The sequence below is a fragment of the Betta splendens genome, chromosome 4 (genome assembly GCF_900634795.4).
Source record: "Betta splendens chromosome 4, fBetSpl5.4, whole genome shotgun sequence".
NCBI lineage: Eukaryota > Metazoa > Chordata > Actinopteri > Anabantiformes > Osphronemidae > Betta > Betta splendens.
The window spans coordinates 17,631,106-17,654,524 of NC_040884.2; the positions used below are offsets into that span (position 1 = coordinate 17,631,106).

Sequence of the window (23,419 nt, forward strand, 5' to 3'; positions counted from 1 at the left end):
GTGACCTTTTAACTTTTGACCCTTGTAAGTCTTAAACTGGTTTAATCCAAGCAGCAAGATCCACTGATGCATAAATGTCGATGCTCTTAGGTTCTTTGCTTTTAGGTGCCAGGACAACCAGGGGCCCCTTGTGTGCAGGGATGACGATCCGTCCATCCTGCCTTGTGACTGGGAGTCTGACGAGGGCTCGCCTCCTCCAGATTACAACTCTGCCTTCCTCTATCCCTCCCTCTAGCACCTGCTCCTCTCCTTCTATCACAGCTTCGCACATGGTAAATAGTATTTACCTGCTTGCATTTCTTAACCATTCAAAATATATTATTTTTTTTACTGCTGCTTGGATCCCCTACCTCAATATAAGAACTGAATTTAGTTGACACTTATGCAACACTTACAACAAAGCTTCTCTACAGTTATTAGGGTTTATCTCATTTCCACAGAGCAGCTAAGTATTACCTGACAGTACTTATTCCATGCAGTTATGCAGAATGTATTTACCAACCTATTGGAGGTTATTATACTGGTACCTCATGCTTTGAGCTTTGTAAAGAAGGACACTGCTGTAGCTATGAACTAACTGTTCCTCCTTCACTGTCACTATATGCTGGAAGAAAAGTTAATACTCACTGAATTATAGGAGGTGTTAAACAGAATGGATCTATTTATATGGTCAATGAGTTTCTTTCCTTGAATTCCAATGTTAAATTCATTAAAACTGAGTTCAGATTGTGCCGAAGTGTTACCAAGATCACGAACACTTCTAAACATAAGTCCTTGAGCCTGCAAGACCATAAGGTTGAACAGATGCAAGTAATCAGATCAGTGTGTTGATTCCTATATGAAAGATACTTTGTACTTTGTAAACCATTAATGTTTGAACATTTCAATATGAAATGAACAAACCCACCTACACACATCTAAAGTGGATCACATCTAAATTAAACCTCACTTTTTGTGATCAGTGACAGAAGAATGTATATATGTAGCAAAATGTAACTCATGAACATTAATGTTCTTCTGCCAAGATGTAAATAAACTGGTTGTTACTACTAGTAAACAACATCATCAGTCCTGGTATTCTTTATTAAAATACTGCTGTACACACAAATATTGCAAAATTTGAGACAATGAACACAAGAGGGGCAAAAAACATACTAAGATGGTGATTGTAATTATGTTGATGTAGGGGCAGGAGTAGAACATTATCACCAATATTACCTGGAGTGTGCATCATGATGTGGAAGAGAGTGATATGAGCACTGACAGAGTGACTGGGGTCTGTGTGTTGAGTAAGGGTTCTAAAAGCACCACATCCACCGTACATGTTTTTGTCTGTTCATCTCACTATAACAGAGGAAGTAGTACATGATCTAACAAAGACAGCTCCCTGCAGGTGCGTTGCCCGAAAGAACAGACTCTTGACAACTTTGAAAGGTTTACAAAACTAGAAAACAAATTGCCTTCAGCTAAGACACTGTACTTAATTATGCAGTTCACTCCAGTCATTTATGACTTGCTGTCCTACAGTGTTGTGTAGAAAAACACTTGGGCCCACTTGGATTGCGATTTTCTGTTTGCAAAATAATTGGACAGAACCTTTGATTCAAATGGGCAACAGGGTACTAAGCTGTGCTTGAGGGAAACATGAAATCCCTCACAAAATGATCACCAAAACAACATTACCTTCCTAAAACCACCATCTGAAGTCCTGCCCACTCCACTCTAGCTCATCTATCAGACTGGACTGGGGCTAGCCAATGACAGCCAAACACATTCAGTCATTGGGTCCCTCCAGCTGTGCGTCATCCTGAGAGATTTCCAAGCCTTCTGGGTGAGTGCAACAGCCAGCGCCACTGCTCTCTCGCCAGCACATTTGTTTTTCCATGATCTTAAAAAGTCAATTAAAACATCATTTTTGGTGCCCTGTTCCCATTCCCTATTGCCCCACACCTACTGCCCCTGCTGAAATTGGTCCACAGAATAATACAAGTTAAACTGAGCCAAAAAAATTAAACTGCCCTCCCATTTCCCCTCCCATCATGCATTCCTGCACAACAGCTGAGCAAAGAGATAAAACAACTTGAAAAAAAAAGTCACAAAAAAGCATCACTGTTAACATTAGAGGGGTCCAGACACCCTGAGGGGAAGTGAAGGTTGGGATAAAAGGAGGTAGAAGAGGGGAGTGTAACAGAGAGTCAGAAGAGGGGACAGTGAGCATGGGAGGACAGGTGGGCTACAAATCAGGACATTCCACAAAGAGGCAGCTGTGGCACCACCTCGACATAAACCCCAATTCAAGCTACAGCCAAGTGCTGGACAGCTGAACCAAAAATGACCCGTCGTCGGGTGGTTCGTGTCGCACAAAAGGTGGTTTCTGCATATGTAACAAACACTTGGTAGATGGCATCAGGAGAAGACACCCCTTCCTCAGTGAAAACAGAACCAGATTAAATCCCTGTATGTTTTCCCACCCAACCTCATTCTGATGAGCCTGATCTCCTGAAGTAAAAGATCATTGATCTGTTGATTTATTCCAGTTAGAACCTCTGTATCCGTCCAAGTGGTCGGTCCTTTTGTCACCCTGACAAAAGCTTTAAGTGGTGTGTCCCATCTCCTAGTGCGTCACAATGAAAGGGGCGTGATCTCCAGCCGGAAGAGAAATGCAGTCAGTGAAAAGCTGGACTTTTTCTGTTGTTGCTGTTTTATTAATTCTGAGTCTGCTTTGTGTTTATGTCCATGTGTGTGACTTTAGCTCTCTCTGTACACCCTGTAGGCCACTCACACATATTCATAAAAATAACAAAAATAAACAAAAAAATTAAAATCTTAGTGCATCCTTCTCAGAAAAATAAACCCCGACTGTAGAAATAAACCATAAAAGCAGGAAAAAAGTTCAAAACCTCATGGTTTGTTTTTCGTTTTGTTCCCCAAATCTAAAAAAATGTCACTTTACTCATTTGTCACAGTTAGTCTTTTTTTTTTCCTTTTGTTTTTTTGATTTTCAGCTGCGGGGTTTAGGAAAACTAAAAAATATACACTTTAGAAAAAGTCTTCCTGGTGGACAGGGTCAGTGTATGTGACTGAGGTCTTCACCACTCTGATGTAAATCCGTCAGGTCCTGGTCCTCCGCTGTAGTGCAAGAATATGCTCCAGGTCCGGGCAGTCCTACCCCGAGCCTGACGAGGCCACTACAGAGACCCAGAGGCTGCCGCCTGCAGCTCCTGGAAGGTACTGTCGAAACAGCGCTTCAGGTCCGAGTAAGTCACAACCAGGACGCTCTTCTCATCTCGGGAGACAAGGCTGATCTTTTCAGGAACGCCTGCATCCAACTGAAGAACATACAGGACGGACATAATTAATGTGAAGTCTCTTATCACAATCAAATCAATTTGAAAATTCATAGTGTAATAATTAGGGAATGGTGCTTGGAGGAGACCAATTGTAATCTATTTTAGATTACATCAGATTATTTCATTGGTGAAACAGTAAGCATGCAAGTACAATTCATGCTTCTCTTATGCATTAAGCACTGACACAACCTAATACTTCTGCGTTAAGCAAATCTAGTTTCAAAAAGTGTGACACTGAGGATGTTATTAAAACGCTACAGTGAAAGGCTCATTTAAACGCTGCAGTCAGAGGCTTAAGAAAAGCAAAAAGCCAGTTCCAACCAGCTTTCAGGATGAATAGTGAAAAGAGGAACAACAGAAGTGAGAAAACAAAAAAAAAATACTTGAGATAAGTATTTAAGTTTAGCATAGATTAATAAGATGAGCGGTTACTTCTGCAAAGCAAGACAACTTTGACTTAACCTTTTTTTTTTACCTAGGTGCAAAACTTCATGCACTTTAAACTGCTACCAAGTAACTTTACGTCAAGATGCCATAACCAAAATGAAACGGGAAAGATCACTGACTTTGTTGAGGCAGGAGACAATGTGACTGAGGTCAATCCAGGGCATCCCAGCTTCGGTCACCTGGTGAAACAGGTGATCTCGGAAAAGCTTCAACAGGTAGCGGTCACCTGTCTCCGACCATGTTGGGTCCTTCTGAAATCTGATTCACACAACACAAAGCCACAGGTTAGTAAATAAACCAAAAACATCCACACAAACCTACCTCATAGGTTCTACTCACTCAGGCCTCTCGTTGATGGTGCCGAGCTTGGCCAACAGACGGAAGAGGCGGCCATTTTGTACCTCCTGCAAGAAAGAAAACTATTTGGGAAACTGTGCTGATTCATAAGTAGATGCCTAGGACGAATAAATAGACCAGCAGAACTGAAGCCTTTTAATTCATTAACAAATTGGACTTGGAGTAATTAACTTTGAACTTGGCACAAAGTATATCAAGAATTCAGCTTCTAGAGGTTAAAGAAGTCAAATTCAGAGGATTTCCTAACAAACATGTTTGTGATAACAGCATTTTAGAAAGACATTCGCTTCAGAATATTAAAACTCCACATCTCTGCCAGGAACCCAGTGTGAAAACGAAACTGGCCTTTGGATTTTCTGCCCGTGCTGTAAAGCGTTTTCTCACAGGTTCCAGAAAACATTTCCTCCTTTCTAAGAGTCAACAACATGTTGCTGCATCAATTTCTTTTATTAGAAAGAGGTTTTATTGTACAGCTAAAAGTGGTTGCCACTAAAAAGCCACACCTGGGTACATACTGCCACACAGGAAACAGTTCAGTCCCCACATTCACAGCCAGGTAAAATGGCATGCAACCCCGTTTCCTTCAGCATTGCACTAATTTCAGCTGATGTGTAAACCTATGTTGTTGTCATTCTGTTTTGCATTATAGATCTAACTCATACCTACTGGTTATCATTTCAGAAGAGACAAACCTAGTTATACTGATGTGTAGCGTAAGTGTGTACAGTGGATGTTAGTGCAAGAACAAAGAAGAGAGAGAGAGAGAGAGAGAGAAAAATTGACTGTCTGCTATTTCACACATTGACACCAATATGACAAAACTAAATTCAAGACATGACTGCAAGGAGCATGCAACATTGTACAACACTATGTGCAGAAAACTTCCCTCTTGGCAAATAAACCAATGCCCTACTTCTGACCATAAGTATGAAACGAACGCACGTAAACCAGGCTTACATGATTATCATTATGTTCACTGTCTGATACAAATACAGTTTCTGAACATGAATAGAACACCTTTTATTTATACCTTAGCCAGGTCCTCCTCAATAACATCATTCCTCATCTGTGATGCATCAAGTTGCGTGTAGAACCGGGCTCCAATCATAGGCATGATGTCATTGACACTGCGCAGACGTGACTGTTCAGTCAGCAGATACCTGAATCAAGACAAAAAAAATGTGTGTTTACCTTCAAATAAACTGAAGAAAACAAATATCCATCTTAGATGTCACTTCTTGATAACCAAGAACCATGGAAACACAGGACCACATACTGTGGTTTGAAGAAAAGGAAACATTAAGCAATCAATCTGCAATAGGAGAACAAGAAACTGTTCAGAAAACCTTGTTATACCGTTACAAAGTCATTGTGTAAGACCTAAGTCAGGTGCCAAAGGATTCAGAACGTGTCCAACCAGTTACTGATGACTGATATGGAAAGAACATACTGCTCTGGGCCACAACCCTATCTCTTTCTTACAGGATGAGGTTCTTGAGGTCTGAAGAGTAGTTGATGGACACCAGCTCCATGGCCTTCTGCAGGTTCTCCCTCTGAATCCCAGCCAGGGAGTTACACGCCAGTGCAAGCACCACCTTCCCCAGAGACACCAAGTCTGCTTGCTACATGACAAAACAAAAGAAAAAAAACCACCAAAGCACAAATGTTTAATACATTACCAATTAAAAAGAAGGTCTGACCACAGAGGGTCGCAAACAAGCATCATCATATAAAAGTACCTGGTACTGCGGCATTAGACCAAGATGATTGGTCTGACTGTTATCAAATGTTAAGACGTCAAACACACCAACACAATTCACCCGTAACCTACAAGAAAAGAAGATGCCATCATTAGTGTCTGTTCTGAAGAGTGTTCATAACCACAGTCTTTGAATAAGAGGTCAGTAATGAAGATACTCTTGCACTTTTAATATACATCTTATAAGATGGCAGCTGATAATCATGCAGTTATGTGCACCTCCATTTATAGTTTTTGGCATTGGTTTTCTGATGAAAACCCTTTATATACCCACTAAATATTATGCTTTATATTTAGACGTTTGCATAGATACCTCGTTTTGCCAGTAATGAGAATCTTGCTAGGGTCCATGACACGACAAGCCAGGCCAGCGGTGTGAATGGTGCGGAGGGCTGAACTGAGCTGGACAATGTAGGCCCAGATTAGCGACTCGGGGAGAAGACCTGCATGCTGCCTTGGTGGGGGAGGCTCGTGTTGTCCTGGACACACACACAAATGCTTCATCAAAAAACTGGTTTGAAGTAATTTTAAACTAACAACTTCCTCAGCCATCTTATCTTTATCACAAACCAACTCTGAAAGCTATGAAGTGAAACAGCATTGACATTATTTCTAGAAAGAAAAGCTTACAATAAAAAAAAATGTAACCCTGACAGTTACAGTCTCTGCAAAACTTTATATACCATGTGCAACATGCTGTAACACTTGCCATCAAAGTCAAATCATGTCATGAGACTGAGAGAAAGAGTGCTACCCACGAACTCACACTGAGAATTTTAAAACTGACCTAAAGGTCACTTCAGAGACAAATGCATGTTGCAATCATGGTCTGGTTCCATTGGATTATAACTGTACAACAGCGTTACTGATACAAATACACCCATGGTCTGAATAGTTTTGCTTCCTCTGTTTAGATTCTTGTAAGTAGGACACCTGTCCTAAGATCAGTTTCAGCCACAATTGCCTTTAAATCTGCGCATCTTCCTTGCACAGACATTTAAAGACCAACTCTAAGGTGCTTTATAAACTCCAGACACTTAAATCCCCTTTGAAGCCTTAAAACACCCAAGCGAAATTTATTAGATCTTTAAAATTAGAACCAAAAAAAAAAAGAAAGAAAAACAAGTGGTTTGATACACAGTCTAAGACATCACACATGAGCACAACCACACGGAATGGAAACATGCAAATGCAAGTACACCCTGGGCTAATGACCTCATGAACCAATAAATAATCTAACTTAAAATGTGTGAAGCAAAGAAAGGCAGGGGTTTCGCAGCAATGCCAGGCCTCTTTCAGAGGAAAAGAAGAAAGAGGAAGACTACAGTAACATACCCCATTTCCTCTTGGTAAAATACGAATCTGCTGCTGGATCATTGAAGTGTCTGCTGAACATCGTTTCTGCACCCGCATGGAAGTCATAAGAGAAGACCAACGCTAAGGCAAATTGAGGATGTCAAGTGTTAGATCTCAGAAGTTATTAAGGACAACATTTTGGATGTGACAAGATAATATTAAGTCTGAGAAAGACAGCTGAGCAACAAAATCCTAATCATGCTGTGCACACTCACAGTGGTCTCCAAAGGCCTTAGTGGTGAAGACCTCCCTCAGTGTTACACAGTTTGAGTGCTGGATCTTCTTCCACATGTCAACCAGCATCATGCACTTGGTGTTAACGAGGCGAAAAGCTGGACACAAGATACACATTACACATGGAATTATTTAAAAATGACTGTAAAAATAAATATACCATTTTGGAATGGTTGAATGAAATAGATATATACTCTTAATATGCTGTTTTAGAAAAAAAAGTCATTTCTTAGTGTGCTCCTTATTTTTCCCCATTATCTGAATAGTAATAATATCCAACATACTTTTGTAAATTTGTAATTGTGTTCTGCTAATGTGAAAAAATTTTTTGTTACCATGTATTCTCCTCAGGCAGTAAGGCAGGTCATCCTTGGTGTTGACAGCCTTGTAGCAAGAGGTAATGTAGCTAAAGTTGCTGGTCTTCTGCATGCGGTTTGGTGGGAGGAGAGGCTCAAGGGGAAAAAGACTGTGGTAGCTATCCACCTCAGACGGTACATCTGCCAGAAGCCAAAGAAGTTTCAACATTAAAATAACATCATCCTGTACAGACAGACGCACACAGTGAAACAGTTTAGGTTGAAACCATTACCAGATTCTACCCAAATCAAAAGTTCATGATTTTCATGGATTTGCATATTGTATAATTTGTTCATTATTTTCTAAAAATAAACAAGAAAAAAAATCAAAACAAAAGCAGGCAAAACCCAAGAGACCAAAAAAGATCTCTATTTCACCACACTGATTTAGGAAATCAACTCCACAACAGACTTTGCATTTGTTTTACAAACTATATTGGCTTGTATTTTCGTGAAGAACAACAAATAACTTCAATGCTCTTGTCAAAAGCTCAACATTTACTAAACAACTCTCCAGTTACCTGGGTTCTCTGAGTGGTCAATCTGGGCCATGGTTATGAGATGTCTGTTTATCAACTCCTGAAATATAAACAAAAGTGCAGCACATCAGACTTTATGAACAGAGAAAATAAATTTGATAAGAGTGGGGGAGGGTGGGTGATACCTGTCGAAGCTCATCAGCCATGAAGAAGGACGGGGCATTAGCTTTTGGCTGCATGTAAGCCACATGTGGTGCCGTGGGGGGATAAATATGGTAAGTAGGAAACACCTGCAATGAAACCAAAACAACTTCCTATTTACCAAGAAATTGAAACTAAATCTTACATTTATTACTTTTTAAATGATTTAAGTATTTTATAATAGCAATCAAATGTGGCTGATGTAATAACTTAGGGTTTTACAATGATTCCTGTATAATGTTGCAAGTTCTAGTTTATTCCCGAGTCTAAAAAGATATCACATACCATCCCAGCCATTGGTGCTGGGGTGTTGTCTGTGTAGAAGTAGGTGGTCCCTCCCACAGTCTCCTTTTGGATAATGTGAGTGCCCTGGTCAGATGCGGTGGTAGGCACCATGTAGTTGGCAGGGTTTGGGGTGTGGCTGCGCCGACGAGGGGCAGGCGAGGTGTGAGGTGTAATTTTTGGAGAGTGGAGAGGAGACGAACCCGCAGACAAAGACATGCCTAACATTTGAGACAAAATGACATGACAATTCAGAAAAAAAAGACAATGCACTTATCAAAATTATGAGTACAGTATCTGAAAACTAAAATTGGGCATATGGTGTTACATAGAAGGAATGTTCTACTCTTCTAAACTATATAATTTTAAAGATCTGTAAAGCAAAACAGTTATGCAGAAAAGGAAGCGAAAAAGCAACACAGGGATTTCTTGTTTTTAAAACCCACCTGGAGCAAGTCCAGCAGCTGCGGAGCTGCTGAGGCCGGGGTGAGGGCAAAGTGGCAGGGGGAAGGTCTGAACGTTGGACTGAGTCATCGTGGCCATGCGTGGAGCACCCTTAGGGATGAACTCACTTGCTGCTGGATTAGGAGTCTGGTGTCACAAGAAAAAAGTGCAATTATTATACCAAATGCCACTTGTTAGAAGCAATAATAACAAAGATGCAAACCAAAGAAATTAGACTTAAGGGAGCTTTTAAAAATGTCTTGTGTCTAGACCAAGAAGCATGTGATGCTCACCTTTCTCCTTTGGGAAATGCTAAGAGCACCAAAATCACTGAATAATGACGATGTTGGGGAGTTAACTGGATCTGTGGAGGATCAGCAGTGGACATGAGCAATTTTGCTTTCTATATTCAGTGGATGAGAGGCGATTACTGCAGCAATGTTACCATGAGTGCTGTGGCTGAAGTTCTTGGCACCATCATTGAGTAGACTGGGAGAGCTGCTGCTGGTCGTCATTCGCTACAGAGAGAAGTATCAAAAACAAAGTTATTGAATTTTTATAAACAGATTATGGCCCAATATTGATTTTATATATGTACAGAATGATTAAGTTCATTCAAACCTTCAATGGTTAATGTAGTTTACTTTTTAAGGTGTATGACCACACTGATAGAATCTGTTTTTGTAAAACTGTATGAATAAATCGATGACATGCATCTTTTGCTGCTTCCCCTACCTGCATCATTGAGTATTTAGAATCTGCTGGGCTGCCAAACCCATTGACACCAATAAAACTGCTGCTGAAGTAAGAGTTGGTCAGATTGGCATCGCTCAGGGTTGCTCCTTCCATCCCTGGGACTGTAAAAGACACCAAAGTTTAGACACCAGCCTGATAGAACAAGTGGCAATTGTGTAATTTAGGAGGCCTGGAGGCAAAGCTGGGGTGTTAATATTAGTAGTGCAGAAGGCTGCTTGGCTATTCAAAAACCACATCACAAACTATGTAAACAGTTCATAGTAAGCTACTACGACAGGTATCAACAAAGACACAGTTTGATAAATAGTTGGCAAACAATTATTGTTTTCTACGGTGTGTGGTTAAAGTGAATATATCATTAAGTTGCGTGTAAATGTTATGTAGACTTTATTTACATAGCGGAAACGCGACAGCACAAAAGCAAAAACAATGCCCTGTGAGCAGCTAGCATAGCTAGGCTAGTATTAGCAAACAAAACTAAACAACAGCGCTTTTGACATAAACAACATTTAACTAAAGTTTAACTTCCGGCGTTAGTGCTAGTGAGAAAACTGTATAATGTAAAGCAAAGGGAGGCTCGTCCGCGTGCGTTTAATAAGACTATTTAATATTTGTTTAGCTAAAATTAGCTGGCTATTAGCAGCGTTCGCTTACATTGACGTGAACGAGTTAGTCGCGGGTTTCTGCCCACTCACAGCTGTCATGCAACAACAACAGGCCTCCGCCATGTGAGCTGCAGCAGCGTGTATTAACGTTAACAAGCATGTGTAACAAAACTCTTCACGAAACGTATCGGGAGAACAAAACGCGCTAAAGCTAGCTCCATGCCGCTCGCTTTGGAAATCTCGGGGCAGGTGGACGCTGTTTTGGTGTAAATGAGGCCTCGGTAAATCCTCGGGTTAAATTTTTGCAAAGTCCCGCAAGGCCCAAAAGTAAAGTCACACTTAGCTCCCCCGCGTAAGCCCTCGTCGTAGTTTGGTTATTACTCACTAGTTAACAGCTGACCCTCCAGGGACGTGCCTGTAGGCCCTAATGCTTCGCTCTTCTTGGACACACCGGCCCCGCCGCTGCCCGGACAGGCTGCCGCCGAGCCACCGAGAGAGTACCCAGCTGGCGTCCCGCCACCCCCGGCCATAGACAACGGGACGGGACTGCCGCCGCTGCCGTGCAGAGGCAGGCTCGCCATGGACGGATCCTCGTGCAGGAACTGACACTCGTCTCCATAAAAGCACGTTTTGTCTTTCGCGTAGTATCGGCAGAACTTCACCTTGACACTGGGTATCCCGGCACCCCCGAGCGGAGCGGCTGAAGCTGGGAGTCCACTGTTCATGGCACCGCTGCTGCCGCCGCCGCCGCTGCTGCCGGAAGACACTCAAACATAGAGAGACGCAGATAGCTAGCGAGCTAGCCAGCTAGCCTGCAAACAGTTTCCCCTTAAATGAACGGATAAATCTAACTTCAGCTGCTGAAGAAAACGTGCGCCACAACCTTACTCACATTATCAGGGTCGGGTACATTATGGTTTAGGAAAATATCATTGCACGCGTGAAATCCTGCTGGTTGTTGTTGCTATCCATGCAGCTGCCTTCTTCGCAAAGTAGCCTGTTGTTTTTCAGGCTGCTTCGCTAAGGAGGCTAGCATAGCTTTGCATTGTGGGTAAAGTGTTTAAGTTTGCCTCCTGCGAGTTGCGGAGCGAAGTAGACGCGCTCGGAGACGGAGAATGGAGTTAACGCGACTGGAGGAGTTAGATGGAGCATTACTCCATGTTCAGTCTGTTCTTCCACCTTTAAACTCTGTCTCTATTGAATTAAGTTGTTGAATCAACAGCACACTATTGTAATATTTATATAAATGTACAATGCAGCTTATATGTATCTAAAACAACATTAGAATAAACGGTGAAGGCGATAATAAAATATGTGGCTGATCATATTTCGTTTTTATTTCTAAAAGCAATATGCAAATGACATATTTCCCCTATTTATGTGAAGTATGACCGTTCATAACAATCCTAAGAACAGATGCGCTCCAGTAAACACTGCAGGTTTTTCGAGCAACGTCATAATTTCCTCTGTTTAAAAAAGCGTCCCACCTTCAACTTGCACATCATAGACTAGAGATGACTGTGTGACACAGGCTGAGAGAACGCGTCAATGCGGGGTCAGGGAAATATGATTGCGGGTGAGTTGTGCAGCGTTTTAAGTCAGTTGTTGTTGACTGGCTGGCTCTGCAGAATCCGAATGAATTTCTAAATGTGAAGTTTGAGTTGGCTACCGTTCAAACACGGGGATTAAACGTAGAGTGTGCTTCTTTTAAGCTGTTTTGCTGCTGTGCGCTGACTGGATGACGCGAGCTGCGGCTGTGACAGCTCAAAAGACTTGCGAGTCCACACACGAGGTAATAACTTTGTCGCGACGTTAAAATTGAAAAGATGTTACTTGGCAAATTTTATTTTGAGAAGTAACTGAATTGACTTTGTACGTGACTACATTCTCTCTTCAAGTGGGTATAAAGGAATGTAAACTAAAAGGTGTTCGAATTTGACAAACCCAACAACTAATTTTATTCTGTTGGATAAACAGTAACCTACATTTTGGCTGCAGGTTTGCGAAACGTAATGCTATTTGCGGGTTTGGGTCTGTTGTGACAGCAGCGTATTGTGTACATAGTTGAAAGGAAAACATAAGGAAAGAACAAATGTTGTAAACCACCCGATTTTATCATAGCACCTCTATGATCCATTTTTAATTCTATACACTTTCAATTTTATAGGTAATTTGAACTACAGAACAGAACAAGGCTGTCATTACAGATATCAATATTTTTGATAAAACATAAAATTCAGCATATTTTCATGCTACCACACAAAGTCTTCCTTTTGCTGGTCATTAAACTGGGATCTCTGGCTTTCAGGTGATGTATTTTGTGCCAGCTGACTACCTGAATGCATCAAGTTCTGTCAAACTGGCCTTATGTGTTGGTAAGAAACTCGGCATCTCCCTGGAGGGATTGAGTGGATCCCCTGTCTGTGACTGGATCAGAGGAAAAGACCTCATAATGTCAATGTAGGTGAATGCTATTGAATTTGTTGAGGTGCTTTGTCCTTTTAACATATTTTCAGAATCACTGAACTGGAGCTTTTCATTAAACTACCAGCAATGGGAGCCATTCCTTGAACCCGACATTGCTTTCTGAGGCAGATTCTGGGGACTACACGCTGAATTGCGTGTCAAGTGGAGTCAGTTCCTCAATGACTGTGCATCTTGTTGTTATAAGTGAGTAGCAGCTCAGTCTTATAATAACCTGTCTGTTCTTATTACATGAAACTAACTTATTTCTTTTACTGAATAAATAATTTTATTCTTTGTAGAACGTCCCACTAAGCCTCAGCTGATGTTGGAGAACGTAGGTCATCCCCGTAGGTCCCCTACTGTCAAGTGCACATCTAACGGCAGCCCAACACCCAACATTACATGGTTTACGTAAGATGTTATCAATACATACAATCAGAGTGTTATCTAACAACAGAGTTGTCTACCGATGCCAACATTGCTCAACACGTTACCGCAGTATGAGTTCTTTAATAATTCTTCTTCTCCTCCTTTTTAACAGCATAAAAGATGGGAACGGTAAAGATTTTAAGAATGAGAGTGTAATAAAAAGTGCTCACTATAATGACAAAGTGCCAATGTGCTGTGCTGAAAACACAGAGGGACAAGAGTGCTCACAACTATATGACTATGGTAATTAAATAGTTTATCAAATGACTTCAGTAAATCCTGTAGACAATGTTATGAATAAAAAAAAACGTGCAGTGTGCTTAGTTTTGGATGTCGTTAGCTACTTTACATGTACTTTTATAAAACTACATTTAAAAAACAAACAATGGAATATGACCTGTAAGTTGATGCCCTGTGTTTCAGACTTAGAAAAAGATGAAATGACCACGGAGGAGGTTTCCAATGTAACTGTGACACCTGATCAGTCTTTACTGCTACGATGTCGAGAAACAAGACCACTGGAGGATGAGCAGCCGGACCCTCTGTGGGAGAAGGACAGCAAAATACTGAATCCCCCCTCTTCAATGAAGAAAGAGGTATCAAGATTATAGTCAACTGAGATTTTTCCTAAACCATTTTAGGTTATTTTACACTTTCCATTTATGTAAAATAAGGTACCAAATTATCAAACATAGACAGTACTAATCCTTCTCAGTAATTCAAAATAAACATTTTACTTTCCCCTCAGATCTGCTTAAAGAGGAGTGCACATATGGACACTCAAATGCTCTACTTATTCATCAAATCAGTTCATGTGAACGACTCTGGCACTTACACCTGCAGGAGTGGGAAAACTCAAACTAAGTCTAAGTCTGTCTACGTTCACGTGCAGGGTTAGTACAGCTGGTCTGGTGTAAATATTAGGCTTTAATCATTAGAAGTAATTGATATTCTTTCACTGGTTCTGTGTGTGTGTGTCTTCAGCGGAAGGTTTCGTCTCTGTGCAGTTGGATCAGAACATAACTGTTCCTGCTTCGGACGCATCAGATTTCTGTCTGCAAGCCCGTGTTTCCTACCACCCTGTGCTCCAGTACTGCTCCTGGGAGGCTCCTGATAAAACCATCACTCAATGCATCAGGGACAGATTTGTAGCAAAACACAGGTAGGTCTTCTGGAGTGTCCCACAAAGCTCTTTTCACAAGGTTTTTGGATTAAACAAGTGTGACGTTCTCAGGGTTTCATACACATAAACTTATATAAATCTCTTTAGTACTGTGAGGCTATGTGGTCCACTCACCTCAGGAGATTATAAGATACATTTAGAGGCCGGAGGTCACAAGGAAACAAAGACCATATCTGTGTGCGTTGAAGGTAAGAGAATGTTAATTAATAAACAGTTAATTATTGATTCATTTAAATGATGTGTGAATGAGTATTAATTGGTTTGGCCACAGGCGAAGCAGTGTTCAGGTTCAAGGAGGACGAGGATAACGTCATCTATGAGACTGTGAGGCTCGTGCCCGCTAACTATTCCTGGCTGTCCTGCTCCTCTGGTCACAGGTAGAGTTGCTGTCCAAAGTCAGAGCTCGTCGTCGCCCTGATCTCCATCTGCCCGTTACGATGCGCGTCTCCTCCAGCCTCTGCTCCCTGTCTCGTTGCAGGTGTAAGGACTCGCACTCTTTATGGGAGCAGATTCCGGGCTCCTCTCGAACGGACTCCGACGCCCGCTGCAACAAGACGATCATTAGCTCGCTGAGCAAAAAGCTGGCCGGTGAAAATATGGTGAAGTTTTGTGTCACAAACTCAGCCGGCTCCTGGTGCGAAACTCTAATCTTTAATCCAACACTGCAGGCCGTTAAAGGTAACAAGCCCTATGTCACATCACAGCATTAACTTTTGATTTTTTACATTTACTGACTGACGTTTGTACGTCTCCGTTTATAGGTGCTCCAAATAATCACGACACCCAAACAGTGCTTAAAACAAGCATTATTTTTCTGATACTAGTTTTGACCGTTGTCGTCGTGATTCTTGTGTATTTTGTTAAAAAGAAGGTATGAACTCACACGCGTCGCATCCACATGCAATCACATGCAGTCCTGTAGAAACATACATTGTTTTTTATGTAGAAGCCCCAGTATCAGCCTCAGCTCCAGATCCTCCAGATGATCGGCCCCAATGACAACGATTATATCTACATCAACTTCAAGGACTTTGAATATGATATGAAGTGGGAGTTTCCCAGGGAGAACCTAGAACTGGGTAGGAATTATCACGCAAGACCTTCATCAAGGCCTAAATTATTAACAGACACTTCTACATTATTGCTTCAAGTTTCAGTCAGATTTAAATCAAGTGTTTTCTCCGTAGGTGAAGAACTGGGCTCTGGAGCGTTTGGCACCGTGGTCCAGGCTACGGCCTTTGGAATCAAAAAGCCCGGCGTCTCCCACCAGGTGGCCGTGAAGATGCTGAAAGGTCAGTGTTCTGTGTGTCTCGTTCCGGGGCAGAATCAGCCTATGGATGGAGGAGGTGAGTACAGCGGTTTGCGTGTTGTCTGCCTCTGCAGAGAAACACCAGGCGGTCGAGAAGGAGGCGCTGATGTCAGAGCTGAAGATGCTGATTCACATCGGTCACCACGCCAACATCGTCAACCTGCTCGGTGCCTGCACAGAGACAGGTGCAGGAGCACTGCTGCTAGCAGCTGTACAGGGAATCGCTTTGATCAAAATATTGAAGACTGGTTAATAGGTGCTCATTATTTGTTTCCCCGTCAGGACCAATATACCTAATTTTCCAGTACTGCTGTTATGGAGACCTGCTGAACTACCTGAAAAGCAGCAGCGAGCGCTACCACAAGTCTGTGACCGACGCGTTCAACACCGACCGCTTCAGCAGCCTCTACAAAAACCTGAAACCCAGAAGGAGGTGAGGCGGTGAACACAGGCCCCGACATCAGGACTAACATAAATAATCAGTTATTAGTTACACACCGTTTGTTTTCTCAGTGACCTAGAAGCAGCAGACAATTATGTGCCCATGCACGACTCCACCACCAGGGGGCAGGAGGAAATCGCGCTCCTCAACCTCAGCTCCGCCGACATGGACCTGTATGAAGGTCAGCGCAAATAGATTCTCGCCTTATCGCACAGATCCTGCTGCGATCACTTCAACAACTCTGGACTAAATGAAGCATCTAAATGAAGCAGAGCCGCTCTGACTGTAACCGATCCCCCAGAAATGTACGAGAACCTGGAGGGCCAGAGCGACGAACTGAGAGCCCTGACCTTCGATGACCTGCTGAGCTTCGCTTTCCAAGTGGCCAAAGGCATGGAGTTCCTGTCCTCCAGGAATGTAAGCTCACTGCAGAACATTAGCATCTGTCAGTTAACAACCGTTAATGACTGCTGTCATTATTCGTTGTTTATTATATTGGTCCTGACCGTCTGCAGTGCATCCACCGTGATCTGGCAGCTCGAAACGTGCTGGTGACGAAGGGCCGAATGGTGAAAATCGGTGACTTTGGCCTCGCCCGGGACATCAACAACGACTCCAACTACGTCGTGAGAGGAAACGTACGTGCTCGCGCGTGGTGCCTGGTGGCGCCTGGTGCGTGCGGCTCCTCACGCTCGCCTCTGCTGTTCCTCCAGGTGCGTTTGCCCGTGAAGTGGATGGCGCCGGAGAGCATCTTCCAGGGGATGTACACGATGCAGAGCGACGTCTGGGCCTACGGCGTTCTGCTCTGGGAGATCTTCTCACTCGGTAGCCGGCCCAACTATCAACGCTATACACGGTTATACGTTTAAAATCCATGCATGTGTGAAGCCAAAAGGTGAATTGTTCTCCCCCTATGTGCTCTAGGCGTCACTCCGTACCCGGGGATGAAAGTGGATCACACGTTCTATTCACTGATTGAGAGAGGATTCAAGATGGAGCATCCTTACTACGCCAGCGACGCCGTGTAAGTCATCTCCCACAATTCAGATGCACTGAAAAGCATTAGCCTGTTTACTTTATGTAAATACTAAAAGACTTATTCTAATTTAACTAATTTCAAACATATGAACTTTATTGTGTCTGTCCGTTTTACAGATACGGGATGATGTGTGAATGCTGGAACTTGAATCCCAGCGACCGCCCTTCATTCTCCAAACTGGTTTCCTTTATGAGTAGCCAGCTGACAGACAGAGAGGAGAAGGTGAGTCCACTCAGGAGGAGAAAGTCCAATGAGAAAAGATATCCCCCTAATGAAACCACTGTTAGTGGTTTTCGCAGCAGAGGGGTGTGACCTCTTGTTTCTTTTCATAACTTCTTCTTTCAGCTTTATCACAACGTGCTCGACCAGACCTGCAGCGACTACCAGAACGCACAAGCCATTGCACACATTTCCGCTTTGACCGAGCAAGGCGGCAACAAGGCGCGGTCAGCCAACGACTACTGTCAAGACCAGTTCCACTGAAAGAAGAAAAGCAGAACGCTGTGACTAAGACGCTCTGGTCCCTGAGAAGAAGCTTCTGTTGGGGAGTAACCACCTATAGTACGCGATCACTGTTCAAGGCATTAACATTTCATATATAAGTCTTAAAACATGGTTTATTGTTCTGGAAATATACAGAAATGAAGAGTTGCGATGTGTGCATTTTGTTTTGTTTAAATATTTTAGATGCCTTTGAATTATGCAATAATTTAACATATGTAGCAAAGCATTCATTTTCATTATATGGCTGAGATATTAGCAAAATATATTTTAAAGCATTATGTCTGAATGTTTAGTTTTAGGGCAGCTAGAGGCAGAGAAACAATCAAGCTACATGTTTAACTAACTCATGTTGTTTTCCACTATTTCGGCTGCATGGCAGCTTTTAACCTTGAAATGTTTTTTATACAGTATTGATGTGCATTTTGGTGTATTCTTATATGTGCGAGCAGTTTCATCTCAGATTTTATATGCATTTAAATATTTTTTTTACATTGTATGGACAATATATTTTACATTAAACAAAAAAGTTTCATCTCAGATTTTATATGCATTTAAATATTTTCTTTACATTGTATTGACGATATATTTTACATTAAACAAAAAAACTGGTGATTGTGGTGACTTTTGGCCTCTACAAAGACCAATGTGCTTCTTTTAGTCACATACCGGTGCTGCAGTTACTGCGTTTACGCGCAAGGTGACGCGAGAGGTCAAAGTTTGCACAGTGTTTCTCGGCTGCGCAAACTTTTATTTCAGTTTCACTTCTCCACTTTAAAAGATACATCGAAATTTGAACTTGTATTTAATTTTTTTTAATATTCAGTGCCTCATTGCAGCTATAATGGACTGAAATGTAATTATTAACGAGGCCAGGCTGGGGCTGCGCCGCGTGTCCACCAGGACGTTAACCCTCCTTGCACCGCACTGCCAACATGGACATCAACACAGTAAATTCTCTTCCTTATGAGGATTTCGTGGATGTTTTCGGTAATGTGGTGGAGAAATGTCCCCTAATAACAGCTGCTGTGTGGTCGAGGCGCCCGTTTGGGAACTTGGCTGATTTAGAGGCTGCAATTAGCGAGTTCATCGACGCGCTGCCGGAATCAGGTGCGCCTGTTTTTGCAACTTTCCTGTCACGGTTTAGGTTTTAGTAATGCCGCTGAATTAACGGACTGGTCTGCGTGTTTAGGTAAAGAGGGGATCCTTAGGTGTCACCCAGACCTCGCGGGCAGGGACCTCAGGGGCGGCACGCTGACCAGGGAGTCCCGCGAGGAGCAGGCCGGAGCCGGGCTGGACGCGCTGGACGCCGCGGAGGCCTCGCGCGTGGCGCAGCTCAACGACGCGTACAAGCGGCGCTTCGGGTTCCCGTTCGTGATCTGCGCCCGGATGAACGACAAGGGGAGAATCTTACAGCAGCTGTCGCAGCGTTGTCTGAACGAGGCCGCGGCGGAGAGGACGCGCGGCATCGAGGAGGTGAAGAAGATTTGTAACCTGCGCCTGAAAGGTCTGGTGCGCGCTGACCCCCCCAACAAGCTGTAAACACTCAACTTACACTACATGTCCACTTGAAGCATCGACCTCAAACCTAAATGTCTTGTGCCTGTTTTATTCCAGTTTATTATGCGTGCTTCATCATACCACAAAATGAATGTGTGGTTCATTCGTTAAAGTTTTACAGTTTATATCATGTAGCTTTATACGCGTAATCATTATAAAATTAAAGTCATATTATGCATATTTACATTAATGGACGTCATCTGAATTTAAACATTTAATTAAAAACGTTTTTGTGCAACTGGATCTGTGTCGTTGGGAAATAGCTGGTCGTCTTTAATTTGTCTCGGTGCGCCATCTGCCGGCCAAACAGGGTAATGCAGGCATGGAGACCGAAGGAAGAAATGTTTGATCACCCTAAGAGCGAGGATCTGGGTGTGTGGTCCATCCATTATACGGGTCTATGCAGGGTCTCTGGGTCCAGTAGAGGGGAGACCGGCGGCGTACCGGTGTGAGGTCCATTCGTGGAGGAGACGCCCCCTGCGTGTTCCCCCTGGTCTCCAGAGGTGACGGAGGAGTCCTGATCCGGGTCGGTCCCCCGGGCCCTCCGCCGGTCCTCCTCCTTCTTCCACTTCATTCGTCGGTTTTGAAACCAGATCTTGATGTGGCGCTCGGTGAGGCTCAGGGTCAGCGCCAGCTCCACGCGACGCGGCCTCGAGATGTAGCGGTTGAACAGGAACTCCTTCTCCAGCTCCAGCAGCTGCGCGCGCGTGTAGGCCGTCCTCGTGCGTTTGTTCTCCTCCGTCTCAGCCATCACATAAGGTCCTAAAAACGTAGACATTTAAAGGTCTTAAACCCTGTTTCCTAATCAGGATCATCATATTATTGAGTAGTGAAAAGCACAATTACAAATTAGAACAAAGTTTAGAGACGAGAATGCTGGAACTGTGGCGAGATTAAAGGGCAAGTTGAGCTATTTAGCACGCAACGTGAGCATGATAATTATCTAAAATAATGCAATTAATCAAATACAAATAAAAATAGCATTTGTTAGTTTGTAAAGTCTAACGTGATCTGGAAGTAGTTTTCACCAAGTCTTTAAATTAATATTGATACTTGTAGAGGTCAAAGTTAGAGAGACTCATTATTTGTTTGAATCCACCCTTTGTGTTCCTTGACATGGCCTGATTCTTCCTTCCTTGAGTCCTTGACCCCAAAATGAACACAGTAAACTGACAGCTCAGGAATTGCGTCCTGTAGTTTATGGATACAATTTATCACAATGAATATTTTGCAACATACTGATGCAGAAATAGAAATTTATGTGTAACGTTTAAAAAAGTCCTGTCCTTAGATTTAGTTCGTGGTTAAAAATAAAACTGTGCCAAAAAGTGATCTGTATAGCTGCATTTATAGCTTTATATTTCTTGTAAATAAAGTTTTTATTTATTTATTTATTTGTAAAATAAACAGGTTTAGGTTAGAGTTTTAATATTATATATATATATATTAGTTTATATCTTATCTAATAGTTTTTGTTATGATTTCAATCTCATGTGAGGTTCTTAAAGTTTATTTGTAAAATAATTGGACCTGATTCAGCATAAATACGCCTGTTGTCATTTTACTTCTATTATTAAGAGCCGTTGACGTTAATGTAAGTGTCACAATTCTAATAAAAGTGATTATTCAAACAACTTGTTTTGTCTCTAAGTAGACAATTTCTTTACGCTTACATAGTACATTACAGTACATTTTCCGTGCGACAGAATGTGTTAATAAAAATATTTCACTATAGTGAAGATGCAGTAAACTTTTACTGGATGTGTTATTCGTGTGCTCAGACATCGAACAAGAACTATAACTATATAATATTTTTTGGTTTATGCAGCTTATAGAAAGCTAGAATATTTCAAAAGCTCATTATAATAGCATACTCTATATTTTTGACAGTAACACCTGATAAAAGGCTGAGCTTTTTTAGACCTTTTACAAATTGACTGACAAGGTAAACTGCAACACCCAGGATCATATTGTTGCGAGCATGATGTCATTATAGGCTTCAGTAAGAGAAATGGACTCGTTGGTGCTACACACGCAATGCTCTGTTTGTGACCAGTAGCGCAGAGGCCATCATTCAGAATTTCACCATTTCGATCCATTGGGTTTCTACTCAGTAATTCCCTTGATGATCGCTGGTTTTAACAAATGACATGCCGTGATTGGTAGCGGTTTTAGGGGTTACCTGTCCACTGGCCCTTCCAGCTGTGAGAGTGTGACTTTGTGGTTTTCATCCAGGGGAAAGGGAGGTGGTATCTGCTCTGTTCCCCCGCGTCTCCATAGCTTGCGGTGGACTGGAGGACGGGTTGCTGCTGGAGCCCCTGCGGGTGGTGGAGCTGGGGCACACCTGGATCCTCGCGCATGCAGGGCAGACCGTAGGTGGAGGCGATGTCAGGAAGGCCGGCCTGCTCCAAGGCTCCCATAGACGGCGGCGTGTAGACGGAGTGGACCTGCCTGCTCATGTAGAGGCAGGGCGGCGGGCTGTGGCTGTAGTCCTCCCCCTGCGGCCTCTGGTAGGCACAAGAGTCTTTAAACACCTGCGACGCGTAGTAGTGGTCTTCCCTGTTCATGGCTGCCGAGGACCCCGGGTTGCGGGCCGTTTGCGCGCACATGCACCTACGGCTTGGACCTTCTGCTCCGCACCTCCCCGTGGCGCAACTGGCAGCCTCCTTAGAGCTCCGCACAGGTGTGTCACGCTGTCACCATGTGACACGGCAGCGCTCAGGGCATTGGTTTCACTGTTTGCTCAAAAGCAACGCAGGCCCCTCCGGGATATTGTGCACCTTGTGGGAGTTTTTTTTTCCTTCTTCAGTCAACGGATCAGCGCGACCGTCAACCGTGCGTAAATCAGTGCCACTTTGCAAATACCGCAGCGTTTGGGAGGCCTGGAACCCGCAGCTGTGTTTGCCCCCCGCAGCAGCGGGGGACAGGTGACTCTGCGGGACCGCTGCCGCACGAAGAGGGCGGTATATGACAAACCTTTAGTCTCGTGGAGCTGTTCTCACGCACGCAGCCATCAGCGACGGATATCCACCTTGGCGCTGATAAACCGATATGCAGTGGCGCAAATATTGGTTGATTTGCAGGATAAGACGCTTGAGACGGGAGAGGCAGTCGTCTTGGAAACGACAGACCCGTTCCCACAATCTGTCTTGACTTTTAAAAACGAAGTCCGTACACTTCTGTAAATGCATCATTTAACACCATTTATCGCGCGTGGGTCCACCGTCTCCACACGAAGGGCCCTCGGCGATAACAAGCTGTTGCACTCTCACCATGTTTGCCGGCCATTAGTCGCCAGCGGCTCCGTGTTTGCCCCATTAAACAGCAGCTCTCCTGGTTAAACTAATCAGCCTGGAGTGACCCACGCAGGTCGGTTAACCCGCGCCCAGCTTGTCCTCAAGTTCACCCGAATCTGAACGCAGCAACTAATTTACCTATTTCTCTTCTAAATCGTACATGACGACGAAGGCCTTTACCTCGATAGTGTATATCAACAGACTATTTGCCCGGAGTTCTTCAAAAGCAATTATGGCTCTTTCTATGGTATCTTAATGGGGCACTCAGTGATGTAATAAAGTTCAAGTAAACCAATTCTATACAAATCACCCGCTGTACTAGGCCTTAATGGTGTTTATATTTGATCATTGTTTCAAAGAGGAAGGAAACAGTTAACTGAAGCTATTCTCCACTACAAGAGATATGGACACTGTGATTTATGGAGCATGAACGGCGTTAAACGCATTTTAGCTTTTTTTTTGAGTATAATGGCTTAGGCGGGGAGTAGTGTACCCTGCTTTTGCTGTAATATAGCTATAGGTAGGTGTGCAACAATAAAAAAAGATTTTAATCTCAAAAGCACGGAGA

At 43.0% G+C, this 23,419-nt stretch overlaps 5 protein-coding genes across 7 annotated transcripts in view; 3 read left to right on the top strand and 2 right to left on the bottom strand.

The window, feature by feature from the left end:
• The window catches only part of flt1 (fms related receptor tyrosine kinase 1), a 22,961-nt gene extending 21,891 nt beyond the window's left edge, over positions 1 to 1,070 (top strand). Inside the window, exon 30 of the mRNA XM_029149507.3 lies at positions 91 to 1,070. Within this exon, the coding sequence (XP_029005340.1) occupies positions 91 to 235 (145 nt within the window). The 3' untranslated portion in view covers positions 236 to 1,070. The remainder of the gene's footprint in view (positions 1 to 90) is intronic.
• pan3 (poly(A) specific ribonuclease subunit PAN3) lies at positions 1,066 to 11,670 on the bottom strand. Of its 3 annotated transcripts, none has more exons than XM_029149518.3 (19): positions 11,519 to 11,670; positions 11,012 to 11,438; positions 10,001 to 10,122; positions 9,711 to 9,783; positions 9,559 to 9,629; positions 9,268 to 9,412; positions 8,825 to 9,042; positions 8,524 to 8,628; positions 8,381 to 8,438; positions 7,839 to 8,000; positions 7,485 to 7,601; positions 7,249 to 7,350; positions 6,227 to 6,392; positions 5,894 to 5,981; positions 5,637 to 5,776; positions 5,185 to 5,314; positions 4,137 to 4,201; positions 3,917 to 4,055; positions 1,066 to 3,329 (listed from the first exon to the last, which is right to left on the bottom strand). In XM_029149518.3, exons 2-19 carry the CDS (start codon positions 11,349 to 11,351, stop codon positions 3,189 to 3,191), a joined length of 2,382 nt encoding a protein of 793 aa, XP_029005351.1. In that variant the 5' UTR covers positions 11,352 to 11,438; positions 11,519 to 11,670; the 3' UTR covers positions 1,066 to 3,188. The 3 variants fall into 3 exon arrangements, with proteins under 3 accessions (XP_029005351.1, XP_029005350.1, XP_029005349.1); XM_029149517.3 differs by having other exon boundaries at positions 11,012 to 11,376; positions 11,519 to 11,668; XM_029149516.3 differs by having other exon boundaries at positions 11,012 to 11,379; positions 11,519 to 11,667.
• Positions 11,671 to 12,049: 379 nt separating this feature from the next.
• flt3 (fms related receptor tyrosine kinase 3) lies at positions 12,050 to 18,610 on the top strand. The gene is given in 25 exon segments (XM_029149513.3): positions 12,050 to 12,202; positions 12,339 to 12,418; positions 12,935 to 13,086; positions 13,178 to 13,296; positions 13,392 to 13,503; positions 13,634 to 13,764; positions 13,945 to 14,117; positions 14,270 to 14,414; positions 14,506 to 14,683; positions 14,792 to 14,892; positions 14,976 to 15,081; positions 15,183 to 15,382; positions 15,466 to 15,575; positions 15,651 to 15,783; positions 15,892 to 15,996; positions 16,088 to 16,198; positions 16,296 to 16,446; positions 16,527 to 16,636; positions 16,757 to 16,872; positions 16,971 to 17,093; positions 17,169 to 17,280; positions 17,380 to 17,479; positions 17,611 to 17,716; positions 17,840 to 17,962; positions 17,964 to 18,610. Coding segments are annotated over 25 exon segments (2,967 nt in total). The 5' UTR covers positions 12,050 to 12,174; the 3' UTR covers positions 18,006 to 18,610.
• Positions 18,611 to 18,734: 124 nt separating this feature from the next.
• On the top strand, positions 18,735 to 19,537 carry urad (ureidoimidazoline (2-oxo-4-hydroxy-4-carboxy-5-) decarboxylase). Its single transcript, XM_029148705.3, has 2 exons — positions 18,735 to 19,105; positions 19,188 to 19,537. Exons 1-2 carry the CDS (start codon positions 18,931 to 18,933, stop codon positions 19,535 to 19,537), a joined length of 525 nt encoding a protein of 174 aa, XP_029004538.1. The 5' UTR covers positions 18,735 to 18,930.
• A 51-nt stretch (positions 19,538 to 19,588) lies between these two features.
• On the bottom strand, positions 19,589 to 23,229 carry pdx1 (pancreatic and duodenal homeobox 1). Its single transcript, XM_029148703.3, has 2 exons — positions 21,738 to 23,229; positions 19,589 to 20,317 (listed from the first exon to the last, which is right to left on the bottom strand). Exons 1-2 carry the CDS (start codon positions 22,162 to 22,164, stop codon positions 19,944 to 19,946), a joined length of 801 nt encoding a protein of 266 aa, XP_029004536.1. The 5' UTR covers positions 22,165 to 23,229; the 3' UTR covers positions 19,589 to 19,943.
• Positions 23,230 to 23,419: the final 190 nt, after the last annotated feature.

Coding starts and splice junctions, on each gene's coding strand:
- urad (XM_029148705.3), top strand. CDS start 18,931: ATGGACATCAACACAGTAAATTCTCTTCCTTATGAGGATTTCGTGGAT. Junction 19,106..19,187: donor CGACGCGCTGCCGGAATCAG/GTGCGCCTGTTT, acceptor CTGCGTGTTTAG/GTAAAGAGGGGATCCTTAGG.
- pdx1 (XM_029148703.3), bottom strand. CDS start 22,164: ATGTGCGCGCAAACGGCCCGCAACCCGGGGTCCTCGGCAGCCATGAAC. Junction 20,318..21,737: donor CTGGAAGGGCCAGTGGACAG/GTAACCCCTAAA, acceptor CTACGTTTTTAG/GACCTTATGTGATGGCTGAG.
- pan3 (XM_029149516.3), bottom strand. CDS start 11,538: ATGTACCCGACCCTGATAAT. Junction 5,982..6,226: donor CTCATTACTGGCAAAACGAG/GTATCTATGCAA, acceptor CTTTTCTTGTAG/GTTACGGGTGAATTGTGTTG. Junction 5,315..5,636: donor GACCTCAAGAACCTCATCCT/GTAAGAAAGAGA, acceptor GTCTTGATTCAG/GTATCTGCTGACTGAACAGT.